This window comes from Pseudophryne corroboree, chromosome 4 (assembly GCF_028390025.1).
Source record: "Pseudophryne corroboree isolate aPseCor3 chromosome 4, aPseCor3.hap2, whole genome shotgun sequence".
Taxonomy (NCBI): Eukaryota; Metazoa; Chordata; class Amphibia; order Anura; family Myobatrachidae; genus Pseudophryne; species Pseudophryne corroboree.
The window spans coordinates 754,384,235-754,402,817 of record NC_086447.1 but is presented as its reverse complement, the minus strand read 5'-3'; the positions used below and the strand labels follow the sequence as shown (position 1 = coordinate 754,402,817).

At 47.5% G+C, this 18,583-nt stretch overlaps 1 protein-coding gene across 3 annotated transcripts in view; it reads left to right on the top strand.

The window, feature by feature from the left end:
- The window catches only part of RALGAPA2 (Ral GTPase activating protein catalytic subunit alpha 2), a 605,428-nt gene that overhangs the window by 51,755 nt on the left and 535,090 nt on the right, over positions 1–18,583 (top strand). For all 3 annotated transcript variants that reach the window (XM_063918174.1, XM_063918175.1, XM_063918177.1), the window contains exon 2: positions 3,886–3,996. In XM_063918174.1, coding sequence (XP_063774244.1) covers positions 3,886–3,996 — 111 coding nt within the window. The remainder of the gene's footprint in view (positions 1–3,885; positions 3,997–18,583) is intronic.

Sequence of the window (18,583 nt, the reverse complement as noted above, 5' to 3'; positions counted from 1 at the left end):
CTGTGGTCAAGTCAAGAGACTTGCCTTCACATCAACATCCTGGAACTAAGGGCCATATGCAACGCCCTACATCAAGCGGAAACCCTGCTTCGCGACCAACCGGTTCTGATTCAGTCAGACAACATCACCGCAGTGGCTCATGTAAACCGCCAAGGCGGCACAAGGAGCAGAGTGGCGATGGCGGACGCCACGAGAATTCTTCGCTGGGCGGAGAATCACGTAAGCGCACTGTCAGCAGTGTTCATCCCGGGAGTGGACAACTGGGAAGCAGACTTCCTCAGCAGACACGACCTCCACCCGGGAGAGTGGGGACTTCAACTGGAAGTCTTCGCACAGATTACAAGTCGGTGGGAACTTCCACAGGTGGACATGATGGCATCCCGCCTCAACAAAAAGCTACAGAGGTATTGCGCCAGGTCAAGAGACCCTCAGGCGATAGCTGTAGACGCCCTGGTGACACCGTGGGTGTTCCAGTCGGTCTATGTATTTCCTCCTCTTCCTCTCATACCCAAGGTGCTGAGGATAATAAGAAAAAGAGGAGTGAGAACAATACTCATTGTTCCAGATTGGCCAAGAAGGATTTGGTATCCAGATCTGCAAGAAATGCTCACAGAGGACCCGTGGCCTCTTCCTCTAAGACAGGACTTGTTGCAACAGGGGCCCTGTCTGTTCCAAGACTTACCGCGGCTGCGTTTGACGGCATGGCGGTTGAACGCCGGATCCTAGCAGAGAGGCATTCCGGATGAGGTCATTCCTACGCTGATAAAGGCTAGGAAGGACGTGACAGCTCAACATTATCACCGTATATGGCGAAAATATGTTGCTTGGTGTGAGGCCAGGAATGCTCCTACGGAGGAATTCCAGCTGGGCCGTTTTCTTCACTTCCTATAGTCCGGAGTGAATTTGGGCCTAAAATTGGGTTCCATTAAGGTCCAGATTTCGGCCCTATCCATTTTCTTTCAAAAAGAGTTGGCTTCTCTACCTGAAGTTCAGACATTTGTAAAGGGAGTGCTGCATATTAAGCCCCCTTTTGTGCTTCCAGTGGCACCTTGGGATCTTAACGTGGTGTTGAGTTTCCTGAAATTCCACTGGTTTGAACCACTCAAAACGGTGGAGTTGAAATATCTCACGTGGAAGGTGGTCATGCTATTAGCCTTGGCTTCGGCTAGGCGTGTGTCAGAGTTGGCGGCTTTGTCACATAAAAGCCCCTATCTGGTTTTCCATGCGGATAGAGCAGAATTGCGGACCCGTCCACAATTTCTGCCGAAAGTGGTTTCATCCTTTCATATAAACCAACCTATTGTGGTGCCTGTGGCTACTACTGACTTGGAGGATTCCGAGTTACTTGATGTGGTCAGGGCTTTGAAGGTTTATGTAGCCAGAACGGCTAGGGTCAGGAAAACAGAGTCTTTTTTTATCCTGTATGCTTCCAACAAGCATGGTGCTCCTGCTTCAAAGCAAACTATTGCTCGCTGGATCTGTAACACGATTCAGCAGGCTTATTCTGCGGCTGGATTGCCGCTGCCAAAATCAGTTAAGGCCCATTCCACTAGGAAGGTGGGCTCTTCTTGGGAGGCTGCCCGAGGGGTCTCGGCATTACAGCTTTGCTGAGCGGCTACTTGGTCAGGTTCAAACACTTTTGCAAAGTTCTACAAGTTTGATACCCTGGCTGAGGAGGACCTTGTGTTTGCCCATTCGGTGCTGCAGAGTCATCCGCACTCTCCCGCCCGTTTGGGAGCTTTGGTATAATCCCCATGGTCCTTACGGAGTCCCCAGCATCCACTAGGACGTTAGAGAAAATAAGATTTTACTTACCGGTAAATCTATTTCTCGTAGTCCGTAGTGGATGCTGGGCGCCCGTCCCAAGTGCGGAATTCTTCTGCAATACTTGTATATAGTTATTGCTTCAATAAGGGTTATGTTATGGTTGCATCAGGGTTGACCTGATGCCCTGTTGTTTATCATACTGTTAACTGGTTGTTTTCACTTGTTATACGGTGTGATTGGTGTGGCTGGTATGAATCTTGCCCTGGATTACCAAAATCCTTTCCTTGTACTGTCAGCTCTTCTGGGCACAGTTTCTCTAACTGAGGTCTGGAGGAGGGGCATAGAGGGAGGAGCCAGTGCACACCAGAACCTAAATTCTTTCTTAAAGTGCCCATGTCTCCTGCGGAGCCCGACTATCCCCATAGTCCTTACGGAGTCCCCAACATCCACTACGGACTACGAGAAATAGATTTACCGGTAAGTAAAATCTTATTTTCCTGTTTTTTTTTTTTTCCAGATACTGTCTCTCACAGTTGAAATGTAGCTATGATGGAAATTACAGACCTCTCTCATCTTTTTAAGTGGGTCAACTTGCACAATCGGTGGCTGTCCAAATACTTTTCTGCCCCACTGTGTGTGTGTGTGTGTGTATCTATCTATCTATCTATCTATCTATCTATCTATCTATCTATCTATCTATCTATCTATCTATCTATCTATCCTGTGTGTGTGTGTGTATGTGTATATATATATATATATATATGTGTGTGTGTGTGTGTGTATATATATGTATATATATATATATATATATATAAATAAAAGAGAGAGATACCAGATCCAGCAGGGAAGACATAGGGACAGCACTTGCGTTAGTTGCAACCATTAATACTTATTGTATTCGATCAAAACAACATGTTACAATATAATATAACTGCACTTTGTTGATGCGCATATGGAACGAAGGCAAGTCCAGCTAGTACTATCCTACATAGTGAAGGTATATGGCTCTGGTGACTGCTTTTCGTGATTTTTCTTGTGGATTTGGCGTCGGAGTTTATACTTTGACTAGTTTCCAGGTCGTCAAAATGACTGGAAAACAGAGAGGTGAGGAGCAGCGTTAACCTTTTATTATATAGAATGAATGCAGCTTCAATTCATAACTATTTCTCAAGAGATATATTTCTATAGGTATGAGTGTATATATTCTAGCCAGTATCGTGACTTTTGCTAAATAGGCACCTAAAGGTGCCCATACACTTGTGCGTTTTGGGACAATTTTATCCGATTTTGACGGATTGGGCCAAGAAAGCGGATGAAAAGTGGCAAATCGCGGGTGTTTTGCCTCCTATTCCGATCCTATGCGTGGTCCCGTGCTCATCTCGTTGGAGTCTGAGATCGCATTGGCTGTACTATAAATGTGTCGGATCCCAGAGCTTTGGCTGGGATCGCATACGATGCTTTCGTATGCAAAAGGACCGCATACGATGTATCGTATGTGATCCTGCAGCCTGGGAAGCTTCCGGGGCAGCTCAAGGGAATCCTATGCAACTTCTCCCTTCGGAGAAGTCTCATAAGTGTATGGGTACCTTAACATTGTAGCATTTTAAGGTGCATTTGTGTCAGCTGTAAATTTTGTTTTCTGCCAGTCTTTGGTGTTCTAAGTTGTAATTACACGTGAGATGGAACTGCTTGTAGCCAATCAGATCAGTGCAGTGTTCACAGCAGGGGATGAGTTGGCTGATGTTTTAGAAGCCACTCATTAAATAGGGTAAATAAAGGCAGGTTTGTGCATCGTTGGGGCAGGGTCATGATATGGGAAGGGGCATGAAGATTGGCGACTTACTGCTTTAAGTAGTAGAAGGGACATGGTCCCACAACAGCAATATTCTAATAGCTCCTGCCAAACTGGTGTTAGAATAATTTACTACTGTATAAAATGAAGTTGGTGCACACAACTTAATTGTAGCCAGAAAATTATGTTCTATTACTATTAGTGATGTAGAAGGCGTTATGCTGTAGTCTGTATACATATAGCCTATATTTAACACAGACTGAAATTGTACACAAGAAATCTGCTTTTGTATTTTATTTATTGTATATTATGTTTTCTTCTTACAGATATTCAGGAGTGGAGTGAACTGAAGCAGTTTTTTGAAGCGCACTATTCTCAGATTTATTTTATCTTCTATGAAAATTTCATTACACTGGAAAGTAGCTTAAAGCTAAAAGGTATTACTCGTGTTCTGTCATACATGTGTTATTGCTTTGCCAGTTGGGGATATAGAGACTCTTATTCTCTGTTGCACCTTAGGGAAGAATATAGGAAGGTTTGTAGTTAAATTTGACAATTAAAGAGAGAAGGCAAGAAGGCTTTTAAACTAATGATCCTTTATCACTGGCCATGGAGTGCATGGTACAGAATTTAGTACAGTATATATTTATAAATAATATATATAATATTTATGTTATTATCTCAGTAGGGGACCCACACATTTGGGATTTTGAATTCTGGATAAGGGATACTCAATTGATTTGAATTGAATTTATTATCATTAAATATTCACGTATGAACAAACAATGAGATTTTCGTATGAGTGAGACAGAATTCACAAGTACAACACCAGTAAAACACCATAAAATATTTTTAAGATATTTATAAAAGCCGTAGGAACACAGATAGACACATAAGCAGGTGCTACGCTCCTATCTACCCCCTAAACCATTAAGCATATTAATTGCCCTAGGGAAAAAACTGTGCTTCAACCGACTGGTCTTACACAACAAAGATCTATAACGTAAATTAGAAGGGTAAATACCCCATAATTGGGGTGGGTTATATCATTCAATATACTCCTGGCCTTCTTAAGGAGGCTCTTTTCATAAATGGATTGGATATTTTGCAATGATAAACCAACTATTCTTCCGGCAGTTTTAACAATTCTGTCAAGCGATTCACGCTCTGCTACCTTACAGTTTCCATACCAGACAGAAATACCATATGTAAGCACGCTTTCAATAATACAAGAATAAAAATGAACTAAAATTGACTCAGATATTCCTGCTAAACGCATTTTTCTAAGAAAATATAACCGTTGTTGGGCTCTCTTTATGACATTGTCAATATGATAATACCATGACAAGTCATTAGATATGATCATACCCAAAAATTTAAAAGATGTAACTAACTCCACCTCTTGCTTGTCCAAGACCAAAGGACTGTAAGTATACCGATTTGTTGTCCTAAAATCTGAAGGTCCGTACACACTTAACGATAAAATGAGCGACGTCGCTCATTTTCCCCCTCCTTGAGCGACGTCGCTCATTTTATCGTCAAGTGTGTATGCCGCCAGCGACGACCGATGCGCTGCCCCGCGGATCGGTAACGATTGCCGCTGTCGGTAGGGCATGCATGAAGGATGTGGACTGTCGTCTACGACCTTCATGCAGGGCTGGCGGGGGCGTGACGTCACTGAGCGATATGAGCAGTCATATCGCTCAGTGTGTATAGTCGGCCGCCGGCCGGCCGGCCCGGAAGGGGGAAACATTAGACGATGTCGCTCACAGAGCGACATCGTCTAATGTGTATGGGCCTTAAGATCATCTCTTTTGTCTTTGTAACGTTAAGAATCAGATGATTATCTTGACTCCATTTCTCCAGCCTACATACTTCGGATATAAATTCAGAGTCATTATTTCCACTAATGAGGCCTACGATAGCAATATCATCTGCAAATTTAAGTATATGCACCCTGTTCGAAATAGAGACACAGTCATAGGTAAACAAGGAATAAAGAAATGGACTCAACACACATCCCTGTGGCACTCTTGTACTAATCATTACCTCATTTGTGATTTTATTTTTGACCCTAACTGCCTGAGGCCTATTAGTTAAAAAGTCAAAGATCCATCTGCAGACAAAACTATCCACACCTAGTTGAGTCAATTTAGTAATTAAAGAAGTAGGAATGACGGTGTTAAAAGCCGAACTATAATCTACGAATAAAATTCTTACTGAAGAATCCCTGTTTTCTCTAACGTCCTAAGTGGATGCTGGGACTCCGTAAGGACCATGGGGAATAGCGGCTCCGCAGGAGACAGGGCACAAAATAAAAGCTTGAGATATCAGGTGGTGTGCACTGGCTCCTCCCCCTATGACCCTCCTCCAAGCCTGTTAGATTTTTGTGCCCGGCCGAGAAGGGTGCAAACTAGGTAGCTCTCCAGAGCTGCTTAGAATAAAAGTTTAGTTAGGTTTTTTTATTTTCAGTGAGTCCTGCTGGCAACAGGCTCACTGCATCGTGGGACTAAGGGGAGAAGAAGCGAACTCACCTGAGTGCAGAGTGGATTGGGCTTCTTAGGCTACTGGACGTTAGCTCCAGAGGGACGATCACAGGTTCAGCCTGGATGGGTCACCGGAGCCGCGCCGCCGTCCCCCTTACAGAGCCAGAAGAGACGAAGGTCCGGTGAAAGCGGCGGCAGAAGACATCCTGTCTTCAAGACTAAGGTAGCGCACATCACCGCAGCTGTGCGCCATTGCTCTCAGCACACTTCACACTCCGGTCACTGAGGGTGCAGGGCGCTGGGGGGGAGCGCCCTGAGACGCAATATAACACACATATACCTTAGCTGGCAAAAGGAATACATCACATATAGCTCCAGGGCTATATGGATGTATTTTTTCCCCTGCCATTTTACACAAAAAAGCGGGAGTTAAGGACGTCGTGAAGGGGCGGGGCCTATCTCCTCAGCACACTGGCGCCATTATTCCCTCACAGCTCCGCTGGAAGGACGGCTCCCTGATTCTCCCCTGCAGTACTGCATCTGATTCAGGGTAAAAAAGAGAAGGGGGGGCATTTTGGCAGCAAATAACTAGATTAACAGCAGCTATAAGGGATTAACACTTATATAAGGTTATCCCTGTATATATATAGCGCTGGGTGTGTGCTGGCAGACTCTCCCTCTATCTCTCCAAAGGGCTAAGTGGGGTCCTGTCCTCTATCAGAGCATTCCCGGTGTGTGTGCTGTGTGTCGGTACGCGTGTGTCGACATGTATGAGGAGGAAAATGAGGTGGAGGCGGAGCAGTTGCCTGTGTTAGTGATGTCACCCCCTAGGGAGTCGACACCTGACTGGATGATTGTGTTTAAGCAATTAAGTGATAATGTCAGCAATTTACAAAAAACTGTTGACGACATGAGAAAGCCGGCAAATCAATTAGTGCCTGTTCAGGCGTCTCAGACACCCTCAGGGGCCCTAAAACGGCCGCTACCTCAGTGGGTCGACACGGATCCAGATCCAGATACTGAATCTAGTGTCGACGGTGACGAGACAAACGTAATGTCCAGTAGGGCCACACGTTACATGATCACGGCAATGAAAGAGGCATTGAACCTTTCTGACACTACAAATACCTCAAAGGCGGGTATTATGTGGGGTGTGAAAAAACTGCCAATAGTTTTTCCTGAGTCTGAGGAAATAAATGAGGTGTGTGATAAAGCGTGGGTTTCCCCCGATAAAAAACAGCTAATTTCTAATAAGTTATTAGCACTATACCCTTTCCCGCCAGAGGTTAGGGCACGGTGGGAAACACCCCCTAGGGTAGATAAGGCGCTCACACGTTTATCTAAACAAGTAGCGTTACCGTCCCCTGATACGGCCACCCTCAAAGAACCAGCTGATAGGAGGCTGGAAAATATCCTGAAAAGTATATACACACATACTGGTGTTATACTGCGACCAGCAATCGCATCAGCCTGGATGTGCAGTGCTGGAGTCGCATGGGCGGATTCCCTGACTGAGAATATTGATACCCTGGATAGGGACAATATTCTGTTAACTATAGAACATTTAAAGGATGCATTGCTATATATGCGTGATGCGCAGAGGGATATTTGTACCCTGGCATCAAGAGTAAGCGCAATGTCCATCTCTGCCAGAAGAGCATTATGGACCAGACAGTGGTCAGGGGACGCAGATTCCAAACGGCACATGGAAGTATTGCCGTATAAGGGGGAGGAGTTATTTGGGGCTGGTCTAACAGACCTGGTGGCCACGGCAACGGCTGGAAAATCCACCTTTTTACCCCAGGTTACTTCACATCAACAGAAAAAGACACAGTCTTTTCAAACTCAGTCCTTTCGTTCCCATAAGTACAAGCGAGCAAAAGGTCACTCTTTTCTGCCCAAGGGCAGAGGAAGAGGAAAAAGGCAGCACCATGCAGCCGCTTCCCAGGAGCAGAAGCCCTCCCCTGCTTCTGCCAAGTCTTCAGCATGACGCTGGGGCTTTACAAGCAGACTCAGACACGGTGGGGGCCCGTCTCAAGTATTTCAACGCGCAGTGGGCTCACTCGCAAGTGGATCCCTGGATTCTACAGGTAGTATCACAGGGGTACAAACTGGAATTCGAGGCGTTTCCTCCTCATCGGTTCCTGAAGTCTGCTTTACCAAAGTCTCCCTCCGACAGGGAGGCAGTTCTGGAAGCCATTCACAAGCTGTACTCCCAGCAGGTGATAATCAAGGTACCCCTCTTACAACAGGGGAAGGGGTATTATTCCACACTATTTGTGGTACCGAAGCCGGACGGCTCGGTGAGACCAATATTAAATCTAAAATCTTTGAACACTTACATAAAAAGGTTCAAATTCAAGATGGAGTCACTCAGAGCGGTGATAGCGAACCTGGAAGAGGGGGACTATATGGTGTCGCTGGACATCAAGGATGCTTATCTCCACGTCCCAATATATCCTTCTCACCAAGGGTACCTCAGGTTTGTAGTACAAAACTGTCATTATCAGTTTCAGACGCTGCCGTTTGGATTGTCCACGGCGCCTCGGGTCTTTACCAAGGTAATGGCCGAAATGATGATTCTTCTACGAAGAAAAGGCATCTTAATTATCCCTTACTTGGACGATCTCCTGATAAGGGCAAGAACCAAGGAACAGTTAGAAGTCGGAGTGGCACTATCTCAGGTAGTGCTAAGTCAGCACGGATGGATTCTAAATATTCCAAAATCGCAGCTGATTCCAACGACACGTCTACTGTTCTTAGGAATGATTCTGGACACAGTCCAGAAGAAGGTGTTTCTCCCGGAGGAGAAGGCCAGGGAGTTATCCGAGCTAGTCAGGAACCTCCTAAAACCAGGACAGGTCTCAGTGCATCAGTGCACAAGGGTCCTGGGAAAAATGGTGGCTTCTTACGAAGCGATTCCATTCGGAAGATTCCATGCAAGAACTTTTCAGTGGGATCTACTGGGAAAATGGTCCGGATCGCATCTTCAGATGCATCAACGGATAACCCTGTCGCCAAGGACAAGGGTGTCTCTCCTGTGGTGGCTTCAGAGGGCTCATCTACTAGAGGGCCGCAGATTTGGCATTCAGGATTGGATCCTGGTAACCACGGATGCCAGCCTGAGAGGCTGGGGAGCAGTCACACAGGGAAGGAATTTCCAGGGCTTGTGGTCAAGCATGGAAACATCTCTTCATATAAACATTCTAGAACTAAGGGCCATTTACAATGCCTTAATTCAAGCAAGGATTCTTCGCTGGGCGGAAAATCATGTGATAGCACTGTCAGCAGTGTTCATTCCGGGAGTGGACAACTGGGAAGCAGACTTCCTCAGCAGACACGACCTTCACCCGGGAGAGTGGGGACTTCACCCAGAAGTCTTCCACCAAATTGTAAACCGTTGGGAAAGACCAAAGGTGGACATGATGGCGTCACGTCTAAACAAAAAACTGGACAGATATTGCGCCAGGTCAAGGGACCCTCAGGCAATAGCAGTGGACGCTCTGGTAACGCCGTGGGTGTACCAGTCAGTGTATGTATTCCCTCCTCTGCCCCTCATACCGAAAGTATTGAGAATCATAAGAAGGAGAGGAGTAAGAACTATACTCGTGGTTCCGGATTGGCCAAGAAGGTCTTGGTACCCGGAACTTCAAGAGATGCTCACGGACGAACCGTGGCCTCTACCTCTAAGACAGGACCTGCTACTGCAGGGGCCTTGTCTGTTCCAAGACTTACCGCGGCTGCGTTTGACGGCATGGCGGTTGAACGCCGGATCCTGAAGGACAAGGGCATTCCAGAAGAAGTCATCCCTACTCTGGTAAAAGCCAGAAAGGAAGTAACCGCAAAACATTATCACCGCATTTGGCGTAAATATGTTGCGTGGTGTGAGGCCAAGAAGGCCCCTACACAGGAATTTCAACTGGGTCGTTTCTTGCATTTCCTGCAAACAGGACTGGCTATGGGCCTAAAATTAGGGTCCATTAAGGTTCAAATTTCGGCCCTGTCGATATTCTTCCAGAAAGAACTGGCTTCAGTACCTGAAGTTCAGACATTTGTGAAAGGGGTGCTGCACATACAGCCTCCTTTTGTGCCTCCAGTGGCACCTTGGGATCTCAATGTTGTGTTGAGATTTCTAAAATCACACTGGTTTGAACCATTGTCTACGGTAGATTTAAAATATCTCACGTGGAAGGTGTCGATGCTGTTGGCCTTGGCTTCAGCTAGGCGTGTGTCAGAATTGGCGGCTTTATCATGTAAAAGCCCTTACCTAAATTTTCATTCTGACAGGGCGGAATTGAGGACTCGTCCTCAATTTCTACCTAAGGTGGTTTCTGCATTTCACATGAACCAACCTATTGTGGTACCTGCGGCTACTAGGGACTTAGAGGACTCTAAGTTGCTGGACGTTGTCAGGGCCTTGAAAATATATGTTTCCAGGACGGCTGGAGTCAGGAAAACTGACTCGCTGTTTATCCTGTATGCACCCAACAAGCTGGGTGCTCCTGCTTCAAAGCAGACGATTGCTCGTTGGATTTGTAGTACAATTCAGCTTGCACATTCCGTGGCAGGATTGCCACAGCCAAAATCAGTAAAAGCCCATTCCACAAGGAAAGTGGGCTCATCTTGGGCGGCTGCCCGAGGGGTCTCGGCTTTACAACTTTGCCGAGCAGCTACTTGGTCAGGGGCAAACACGTTTGCTAAATTCTACAAATTTGATACCCTGGCTGAGGAGGACCTGGAGTTCTCTCATTCGGTGCTGCAGAGTCATCCGCACTCTCCCGCCCGTTTGGGAGCTTTGGTGTAATCCCCATGGTCCTTACGGAGTCCCAGCATCCACTTAGGACGTTAGAGAAAATAAGATTTTACTTACCGATAAATCTATTTCTCGTAGTCCGTAGTGGATGCTGGGCGCCCATCCCTAGTGCGGATTGTCTGCAATACTTGTATATAGTTATTGTTACAAAAAATTCGGGTTATTATTGTTGAGCCATCCTTTCAGAGGCTCCTTTAAATTTATCATACTGTTAACTGGGTTCAGATCACGAGTTGTACGGTGTGATTGGTGTGGCTGGTATGAGTCTTACCCGGGATTCAATATCCTTCCTTATTATGTACGCTCGTCCGGGCACAGTATCCTAACTGGCTTGGAGGAGGGTCATAGGGGGAGGAGCCAGTGCACACCACCTGATATCTCAAGCTTTTATTTTGTGCCCTGTCTCCTGCGGAGCCGCTATTCCCCATGGTCCTTACGGAGTCCCAGCATCCACTACGGACTACGAGAAATAGATTTATCGGTAAGTAAAATCTTATTTTCTCTGACGTCCTAGTGGATGCTGGGGACTCCGTAAGGACCATGGGGAATAGACGGGCTCCGCAGGAGACTGGGCACTCTAAAAGAAAGATTAGGTACTATCTGGTGTGCACTGGCTCCTCCCTCTATGCCCCTCCTCCAGACCTCAGTTAGAATCTGTGCCCGGCCAGAGCTGGATGCACCTAGTGTGCTCTCCTGAGCCTGCTAGTAAAGAAAGTAATGTTAGGTTTTTTATTTTCAGTGAGATCTGCTGGCAACAGACTCACTGCTACGTGGGACCGAGGGGAGAGAAGCAAACGTACCTGTTCACAGCTAGGTTGCGCTTCTTAGGCTACTGGACACCATTAGCTCCAGAGGGTTCGAACACAGGCAAAGGTCCTCGGTCGTCCGTTCCCGGAGCCGCGCCGCCGTCCCCCTCGCAGAGCCAGAAGATCAGAAGTTGGTGATGAAATCGGTGGCTGAAGACTCCTGTCTTCATTAAGGTAGCGCACAGCACCGCAGCTGTGCGCCATTGCTCCCACTGCACACCACACACTCCGGTCACTGTAGGGTGCAGGGCGCTGAGGGGGGCGCCCTGGGCAGCAATAAGAATACCTTTGGCATAAAAAAGACACATAATACAGTCTGTGGCTGTATATGTGTAAAACCCCCGCCATTTTTCAGTCAGAAACAGCGGGACAGAAGCCCGCCGCTGAGTGGGCGGGGCCTTCTTCCTCAGCACACCAGCGCCATTTCTCTTCACAGCTCCGCTGGAAGGACGCTCCCCAGGCTCTCCCCTGCAGTCTCCTGGCACTAAAAGGGTAAAAAGAGAGGGGGGGCACATAAATTTAGGCAAAAGGTGTATTGATACAGCAGCTATTGGGAAAAATTCACTTCTGGTAGTGTGTATCCCTGTGTATATAGCGCTGTGGTGTGTGCTTGCATACTCTTTCTCTGTCTCCCCATAGACCTTGTGGGGTCCTGTCCTCAGTCAGAGCATTCCCTGTGTGTGTGCTGTGTGTCGGTACGGCTGTGTCGACATGTTTGATGAGGAGGGTTACGGGGAAGCGGAGAAAGTGCAGATAAATGTGGTGTCGCCCCCGTCGGTGCCGACACCTGATTGGATGGCTATGTGGAAGGTCCTAAATGACAATGTAAACTCATTACATAAGAGATTTGATTATGTTGCTGCCGGGGGACAGCCGGGCCTGCCCAGGCGCCTCAGAGGCCGTCAGCGTCTCAAAAACGCCCACTATCTCAGTTGGTTGACACAGATGTCGACACGGAGTCCGACTCCAGCGTCGACGAGGATGAGGCACTGTTACAGCCCAAAATGATTAAGGCCATCCGATACATGATTATTGCAATGAAAAATGTATTACACATTTCAGAGGCTGACCCTGTCCCTGACAAGAGGGTAAATATGTTTGGGGAGAAAAAGCAGCCAGTGACTTTCCCCCCGTCACACGAATTAAATGAGTTATGTGAAGAAGCGTGGTCTTCCCCTGATAAGAAAGTGGTGATTCCCAAGAGAATACTAATGGCGTACCCTTTCCCGCCAACGGATAGGTTACGCTGGGAATCCTCCCCTAGGGTTGACAAGGCCCTGACGCGCTTATCTAAAAGAGTGGCCCTGCCGTCTCAGGATACGGCCGCCCTAAAGGAACCTGCGGATAGGAAGCAGGAAGGTATCTTGATGTCTGTGTATACACACTCTGGTACTCTACTGAGACCGGCTATTGCTTCAGCTTGGATGTGCAGTGCTGTTGCAGCATGGACAGATACTCTGTCAGAGGGGTTGGATACCCTGGACAGGGATACCGTATTGCTAACACTTAGCCATATTAAAGATGTCGTCTTATATATGCGGGATGCCCAGAGGGACATTTGCCTGCTGGGCTCTCGAATAAATGCAATGTCCATTTCTGCAAGGAGGGTCTTATGGACTCGGCAATGGACAGGGGATGCCGACTCTAAAAAACACATGGAGGTTTTGCCTTATAAGGGTGAGGAATTGTTTGGGGACGGTCTCTCGGACCTCGTATCCACAGCGACAGCTGGAAAGTCGACTTTCTTGCCACAGGTTTTCTCACAGCCTAAGAAAGCACCGTATTACCAAATGCAGTCCTTTCGTTCTCAAAAAAGCAAGAGAGTCAGAGGTGCATCCTTTCTTGCCAGAGGCAAGGGTAGAGGAAAGAAGCTGCACCATGCAGCCAGTTCTCAGGAACAAAAGTCCTCCCCTGCTTCCACTAAGTCCACCGCATGACGCTGGGGCTCCACAGGCGGAGCCAGGAGCGGTGGGGGCGCGTCTCCGAATTTTCTGCAGCCAGTGGGTTCGCTCACAAGTGGATCCTTGGGCTATACAAATTGTATCTCAGGGATACAAGCTGGAATTCGAAGTGACGCCCCCTCACCGTTACCTAAAATCCGCCTTGCCAGCTTCTCCCACGGGGAGGGAGATAGTCCTGACGGCTATTCACAAGCTGTACCTCCAGCAAGTGATAATAATGGTACCCCCCCTTCAGCAGGGAAGGGGTTACTATTCCACACTGTTTGTGGTACCGAAACCGGACGGTTCGGTAAGACCCATTCTAAATTTAAAATCCTTGAACATTTACATGAAAAAGTTCAAGTTCAAAATGGAATCGCTCAGAGCGGTCATTGCCAGCCTGGAAGAGGGGGATTTTATGGTATCTCTGGACATCAAGGATGCGTACTTGCATGTCCCCATTTATCCGCCTCACCAGGAGTACCTCAGGTTTGTGGTACAGGACTGTCATTACCAATTCCAGACGTTGCCGTTTGGTCTATCCACGGCACCGAGAGTCTTTACCAAGGTAATGGTGAAGATGATGGTACTCCTCCGGAAGCAAGGAATTACAGTTATCCCGTACTTGGACGATCTCCTCATAAAGGCGAGGTCCAGAGAGCAGTTGTTGGTCAGCGTAGCGCACTCTCAGGAAGTGTTGCTACGGCACGGCTGGATTCTGAATATTCCAAAGTCGCAGCTGATTCCTACGACGCGTCTGCCCTTCCTGGGCATGATTCTGGACACAGAACAGAAGAAGGTATTTCTCCCGGAGGAGAAGGCTCAGGAGTTAGTGACCATGGTCAGGGATCTCCTGAAACCAAAGCAGGTGTCGGTGCATCACTGCACGCGAGTCCTGGGAAAGATAGTAGCGTCATACGAAGCCATTCCTTTCGGCAGGTTCCATGCCAGGATCTTTCAGTGGGATCTGTTGGACAAGTGGTCCGGATCGCATCTTCAGATGCATCGGCTGATCGCCCTGTCCCCGAGGGCCAGGGTGTCTCTTCTGTGGTGGCTGCAGAGTGCTCATCTTCTCGAGGGCTGCAGGTTCGGCATACAGGACTGGGTCCTGGTGATCACGGATGCAAGCCTCCGCGGATGGGGGGCAGTCACTCAGGGAAGAAACTTCCAGGGGCTGTGGTCAAGTCAGGAGACTCGTCTGCACATAAACATACTGGAATTAAGGGCCATATACAACGCCCTGAGTCAAGCGGAGCCCCTGCTTCGAGACCAACCAATGCTGATTCAGTCAGACAACATCACGGCAGTCGCCCATGTAAACCGACAGGGCGGCACAAGAAGCAGGGTGGCGATGGCGGAAGCCACAAGGATACTTAGTTGGGCGGAGAATCACGTACAAGCACTGTCAGCAGTGTTCATTCCGGGAGTGGACAACTGGGAAGCAGACTTCCTCAGCAGGCACGACCTCCACCCGGGAGAGTAGGGACTTCATCACGAAGTCTTCGAGCAGATTGCAAATCGGTGGGAACGTCCACAGGTGGACATGATGGCGTCCCGCCTAAACAAAAAGCTAAAAAAATATTGCGCCAGGTCAAGGGACCCTCAGGCGATAGCTGTGGACGCACTGGTAACTCCGTGGGTGTTCCAGTCGGTATATGTGTTTCCTCCTCTTCCTCTCATACACAAGGTACTGAGAATAGTAAGAAAAGGAGGAGTGAGAACGATACTCATTGTTCTGGATTGGCCAAGAAGGACTTGGTACCCAGAACTTCAAGAGATGGTCACAGAGGACCCATGGCCTCTGCCTCTCAGACAGGACCTGTTGCAGCAGGGGCCCTGTCTGTTCCAAGACTTACCGTGGCTGCGTTTGACGGCATGGCGGTTGAACGCCGTATCCTAGCGGAAAAGGGTATACCGGATGAAGTAATTCCTACGCTGATAAGAGCTAGGAAGGATGTGACAGCAAAGCATTATCACCGCATATGGCGGAAATATGTTGCTTGGTGTGAGGCCAGGAAGGCCCCTACAGAGGACTTCCAGTTGGGTCGTTTTCTGCATTTCCTACAGTCAGGTGTGACTATGGGCCTCAAATTAGGGTCCATAAAGGTTCAGATCTCGGCCCTATCCATTTTCTTTCAAAAAGAACTGGCTTCACTTCCTGAGGTTCAGACGTTTGTAAAGGGAGTGCTGCATATTCAGCCTCCTCTTGTGCCACCAGTGGCACCTTGGGATCTTATTGTTGTGTTGGATTTCCTGAAATCCCACTGGTTTGAGCCACTTAAGACCGTGGAGCTAAAATATCTCACGTGGAAAGTGGTCATGCTATTGGCCTTAGCTTCGGCTAGGCGTGTGTCAGAATTGGCGGCTTTGTCATGTAAAAGCCCCTATCTGATCTTCCATATGGACAGGGCAGAATTGAGGACTCGTCCCCAATTTCTCCCTAAGGTGGTATCATCGTTTCATTTGAACCAACCTATTGTGGTGCCTGCGACTACTAGGGACTTGGAGGATTCCAAGTTGCTGGACGTAGTCCGGGCTTTGAAAATGTATGTTTCCAGAACGGCGGGAGTCAGAAAGTCTGACTCGCTGTTTATTCTGTATGCAGCCAACAAGGTTGGCGCTTCTGCTTCGAAGCAGACTATTGCTCGCTGGATCTGTAGCACGATTCAGCTGGCTCACTCTGCGGCTGGATTGCTGCATCCAAAATCAGTAAAATCCCATTCCACAAGGAAGGTGGGCTCTTCTTGGGCGGCTGCCCGAGGGGTCTCGGCTTTACAGCTTTGCCGAGCTGCTACTAGGTCGGGTTCAAACACATGTGCTAAGTTCTACAAGTTTGATACCCTGGCTGAGGAGGACCTTGAGTTTGCTCATTCGGTGCTGCAGAGTCGTCTGCACTCTCCCGCCCGTTTGAGAGCTTTGGTATAATCCCCATGGTCCTTACGGAGTCCCCAGCATCCACTAGGACGTCAGAGAAAATAAGAATTTACTCACCGGTAATTCTATTTCTCGTAGTCCGTAGTGGATGCTGGGCGCCCGTCCCAAGTGCGGACTTCTTCTGCAATACGTGTATATAGTTATTGCTTACTAAAGGGTTATTGTTATGAGCCATCCGGTGATTGAGGCTCAGTTGTTGTTCATACTGTTAACTGGGTATGGTTATCACAAGTTATACGGTGTGATTGGTGTGGCTGGTATGAGTCTTACCCTGGATTCCTAATCCTTTCCTTGTAGTGTCAGCTCTTCCGGGCACAGTTTCCCTAACTGAGGTCTGGAGGAGGGGCATAGAGGGAGGAGCCAGTGCACACCAGATAGTACCTAATCTTTCTTTTAGAGTGCCCAGTCTCCTGTGGAGCTCGTCTATTCCCCATGGTCCTTACGGAGTCCCCAGCATCCACTACGGACTACGAGAAATAGATTTACCGGTGAGTATATTCTTATTTTCTAGATGAGTAAGCACATGATGAAATAAGGTAAGGGCTGCGTCGTCAGTAGATCTATTTGCCCTATATGCAAATTGAAACTGATCAAGGGTAGCTGGTATAAAGCCCTTTAAATGTCTAATAACCAGTTTTTCGAATGACTTCATAATTAATGACGTAAGGGCAATTGGTCTAAAATCGTTTGGCTCATTAGTATTAATTTTACCATTTTTCGGGATGGGAGTGATTACTGTTGATTTAAAATTTTTAGGAACAATACACTGTGCTAGGGAGAGATTAATAATTATGGTAAAAATACCTGCTAATTGTTCTGAGCAATTCAACCTGTATATGTGATTAGCATTTCCCTTTTACTCCTACATTTTCCTGAAGTATTCCCTATGTGTTGGCAGTTAGTGGTCCGGTGTATGAAAATGAGTATATAAAATAATTGTTTATGTTGCAGGAAACTGAGATTGTTCATAGGAGAGTTTAGTTCACCTCTAGAACCATTGTGCTATACAGATCTGTTCTCAAACTTCATTGCTGCAGTAGCGCCATAGAGCCCCTCTTGGCGTATCAGGTCCATGATTCTCCGTTAGTGTCGGGCATTTTTTCTCTCGAAAATCCATCTTAGTCGCAATGTGATGCAAATAGGATACACCAGGAGACTGCGCTGATTAATTTGATATGTGACACGTTTATATTGATGTGCCACTGAGTGTTACACTGCAGCAGCTGCAGCTTTTTTCCATGCCAAATTCTGTTGTGTTTCATATACAGACTCCGTTACACAAAGATACACAAGTGTTACACGTCAATCACCACAGTCTCCTCGTGCATACTAGTTGAATTGCGTTGTGACTAAGATACATTTTCGGCATAGCTCAGTTGCACGGGACCAGGCAGCTCACTCGCGCCAGGCATCTCCCCCTGCTTGGCACATTGAGGTTACAGGTAGCGGGCACGTAGGTATTTATGAAGCAGCAGCATTGGTAAGATGCTTCCTGGTGGATTAGAGACTACACTTTAAATTTAGCATTCCGTATAAAGCATGATGGGCTTTTCACTGATCGTGCCTGCCGCTTTAAATTTTCAGCACCCACTTGCCAAGAAACTTCAACTTATACAAACTGCCGCTTTGTAAATATATGGGTAAATTTATTATAGCGGCACACATCGAGTCACTTCACCTGATTACCGCGGCAAAGCAGGAAGGGACATCGACAAGATGTATTAACATCTTGTCTGCTGAAGCGCTTCCGGCAATGTCCCCCTGAGAACACATCACTGACGCACTCTGTCTCCTTGCCCGGCTGGCTCCTCTGCGCATGCGCGCCATCTCGCTACTCACGCAAGATACCCAGTGCAGTCCGGAGCCGGCACTCGCCACTGCCAGGGACAGCTCTGTCCCTGCTGTGGTGTATGGGCATTGCCACCTGCAGCTGACCGTTCATACATTGCTATCTTTTGGATAACAGCGCCGATATGGACAGGGGCGCATATCGCCAGTCACTGGGCACAGATCGCAGCTATCATACATAAGGGAATAGCGGTATA